The sequence below is a fragment of the Pteropus vampyrus genome, unplaced genomic scaffold, assembly GCF_000151845.1.
Source record: "Pteropus vampyrus isolate Shadow unplaced genomic scaffold, Pvam_2.0 Scaffold316, whole genome shotgun sequence".
In the NCBI taxonomy this organism is placed as follows: Eukaryota; Metazoa; Chordata; class Mammalia; order Chiroptera; family Pteropodidae; genus Pteropus; species Pteropus vampyrus.
Window position 1 is genome coordinate 1,274,647 of NW_011889097.1, and position 3,270 is coordinate 1,277,916.

The 3,270-nt window shown below is 55.0% G+C and overlaps 1 protein-coding gene across 3 annotated transcripts in view; it reads left to right on the top strand.

Moving 5' to 3' along the window:
* The window catches only part of ACTR3B (ARP3 actin related protein 3 homolog B), a 41,518-nt gene extending 40,345 nt beyond the window's left edge, over window positions 1-1,173 (top strand). For all 3 annotated transcript variants that reach the window (XM_011377567.2, XM_023521793.1, XM_011377569.2), the window contains 2 exons: window positions 51-134; window positions 691-1,173. In XM_011377567.2, the coding sequence (XP_011375869.1) occupies window positions 51-134; window positions 691-786 (180 nt within the window). In that variant the 3' untranslated portion in view covers window positions 787-1,173. The remainder of the gene's footprint in view (window positions 1-50; window positions 135-690) is intronic.
* Window positions 1,174-3,270: the final 2,097 nt, after the last annotated feature.

Consider the following 3,270-nt stretch of genomic DNA (forward strand, 5'->3'; position numbering starts at 1 on the left):
GGTGATGGGCGTGCACCTCCGTCCCGACAACGCGCCCGTCTGCTTTGCAGCCGAAGCCGGTGGAGGTGCAGGTGATCACGCACCACATGCAGCGCTACGCCGTGTGGTTCGGGGGCTCCATGCTCGCCTCGACCGTAAGTCCTCCCCCCGCTCTCGTGTGTCGTCGTCTCTGCGTTCCCTGCTGAGCGTGGGCCAATACTGTCGTGTGAAGTGCTGTGTGTTCCGCTTGCCTGTGGCTCTAAACAGTGGCACGTTTAATTCCGCGAGATAGAAAAAATAGGGTCATTTAAATCGTCCAGTGAATTGGCAAGTGTCCATGCTAATTTGGGGTCACGGATAATATGGATCGGTGAAATCCAAAAGCAGCCTAAAACATCTCGCCTTAGTCATTCGTTCTAGTGACTTTCCCACGTAGTTACTGCCTTTTCTCCTCAAATTTATGGCTAGATAACAAATCGCTAATTTAGGGCGATCACATAGTTGGTCCTAAACAGAAGCTGAAGAAATTTTTAAAAAGTGAAGTAAAGCCTCGTTTAGGAGTCCAGGCTCTTGACGAGGTGAAAACCGTAGGACCAAGGGAGGTCTGGACGGAGCCGGGGCTGGTAGGGAGGGTTTCTCGTCGCGGGGGGTTCGTTGACCTTTCTTCCTTCCTGGAGCATTTACGTGCCTCTCCCGCTTGTCACCCCTCAGCCGGAGTTCTTTCAGGTGTGTCACACCAAGAAGGACTACGAGGAGTACGGCCCCAGCATCTGCCGCCACAACCCCGTCTTCGGGGTCATGTCTTAGTGTCGGCCTGGACGTCACCATCCCAGCAGTGCCACGCGGACGAGCAAGTGTCCTTCAGAACCCGGAGAAGACCTCAGCTCGTGTGACCAGTGGCGTCTGGTGTTGGTGTCGGGAGCGAGCTTGTGTCGCCGAGTGCATGAGGCACCGCCAGAGTCCGTTCAGTAAAAGCCATCTGTGTCCGCCGCCCAGGCCCCCGCCCTCTCCCCACCCCCAGGCTTCAAGTTGACAAACACATTCTGAAGGAATTAAACTGCGACTTTAAAAATTATTAAGAAGAGAGACATAGAACACGGTGCAAAACAGACCCCCCCAGAGAGACTGCGGGCAGTAAACCTCTTTCCCCCAGCCTGTTTTTGTAAATAAAACGCTGTAAACTTGAAATACAAATTGACGTTTATATTTCCTATCATTTTGTATCTTAGGGTGTTTGGTACACCTGCCTGGTCCTGAGCATGAACAGATGTTGGTGTCATGCGGTGCTGTGATAAACGTGTCCAGTTTTTGTGGGGCATGTTCCGACAGGTTTGTAGGCGCGAGCAACGTAAAACAGCGAACTTTTTTGCCACACGTTGGCTGGAAAATGGCTGCACTGTGTGGCGTGGCGTGGCGTGGCACGTCAGCACGGAGCAGTGTCGTGTGAGAATTGTTACAGATGGCGCACCTTTCCGTGTTCTTGTCCGAACCTTCCGGAACTTTCACGGAAGGCGCCCGTTCGCTGTGGGTGAGTGCCGATGAGACGCGACCTTGCGCCATCGCAGTAAGAGCGGTTGGCCTTCTTGTCGTGCTTCCTCTCGGGCGTGGTGGTCCCCCGTTTTCCTCCTTCGTGCCTACGCTTTTAAAGAGTGTTGAGATCTGTTTCACGTCGGAGGAGGAATCGATGGTCAGCACCAAGTTCCTGGAGGGAAATCTCCTAAGACAACGTGGCCTGCCCGTGCTCCGCCCTCGGACCACTGTGGGCGGGGTGGGCCGGGGCGTGCTGTGCCCATGGTTTCCAGGTCCCTTCCCAGGGGCTCAGATCACGGCTGGAAGCTCTCGGTAAATCCTGATGTTTGCTGAGAGGTCGCCGGCTTGAAAGGTAATTTGCCAAATTAAGAGATTTAGTTTTATTCCATTTTCATGATACTTAATATTACTTTTTAAGCTGGTACTTATGGTATTTCTCCAAGTCAGGAAGTGTGTTTTATCCGCTGAGCACTTGCCTCTCTAAGGAAGCCTGGGTTTCATCACTTAGGCTTAGAAGCAGGCGGGGCCCACACGGCCGGCTCTCCGCGGGGAGTGGTGGAATCGGGGCTTCCCGCGCGGTCCCTGCCGCTCTCCGAGTGTCAGCATCCCTGGGGCCTTCACCCCCGCCGGACAGTCTCCGGCCGCTTGCTTCTTCCTTGGTCCAAACATGCAGTTCCTCCGCCCTCACTCTGGGCTTCGCTGCTTCTCGGGGTCACTGGACTGTTCGGTCTTCAGCCGCCTTCCTGCAGCGCATTCCGGCCGGGCCTGCTGCCACCTGGCTCCCTCCCGTCCAGGCTGCACGGCGCCCGCCCGAGCCCTCCCGGGTCCTGCCACCTCATTTCACACCTTCTTCCTTTCGTTCCCTGTGCCTCGCCCACCCGAAGGTGCTTTGCGTTTCTCACAGCGAACGTGCCGCATGGACCTCTGTGCTCCATGGGCCTCCCCCTTTTTTTTTATTTTTTTTAACTTGGTCCGGTGCTTGGTCAGGTGCCTTCTCCCCCTGGCCCTTAGAATAATGCGCTCCTGTGGGTCAGTGCCGGGACCCAGCCCTGGGGGCAGCGTGCCCGCTTTCCGTCTTGGGCAGCTCTTCTGATGTCCCTGGGCCACGAGTCCAGTTGTACCAACACTGGTTAAATGGGAACTAGTGTCACCCTTTCCTAGACCACAGAACTTGTAAAGCTTCCACTGTCCTTGTTTGGGGCAAGGTTATCTTTGCGATTATACTTACGTTTGCCAGCCTACAGGATCTTGATCAGAGCACTTGGTTTTAAACATAAAATTTATGGACGGCATGATCAGCATGTGATCGGCACAGCGCAGGGGCTCTCGGCCCTGGCTGGGACCCGTCCAGGTGAAGTGAAGCAGATTGGGGGTTTGGGGGAGCAGGAAGGCACCTTTACTTTCCTGCTTCTAACTCCCTAGGTGATGCCAGTTTGTAGATGGGGCTGGAACCCCTGGCGAGCGGAAGGCCGGGCTATTGCCTTTGAACTCTGGCTGCTCGCAAAACAGGCGGTTTCTTACCCTCTGCCCTCGTACCTGTCTGAGAGCTGTGGTAGCCCCATGGCTGTTGGTCGATTGGAGTCACTCTCACTTTACTCCTGCCGGACGCTGTGGAGGGGTGAGAGGGGTTCCGCAGCGTGCACTGGGTGCTCTGCGAGGAGGAAAGATGCTTAGAGCTACGTTAGCGAGTGTGAGAAAACCCACAGACGCCTTTTCTTCAGATTGGATTAGCTCTGGATCATGATATGATTGTGTCGATAG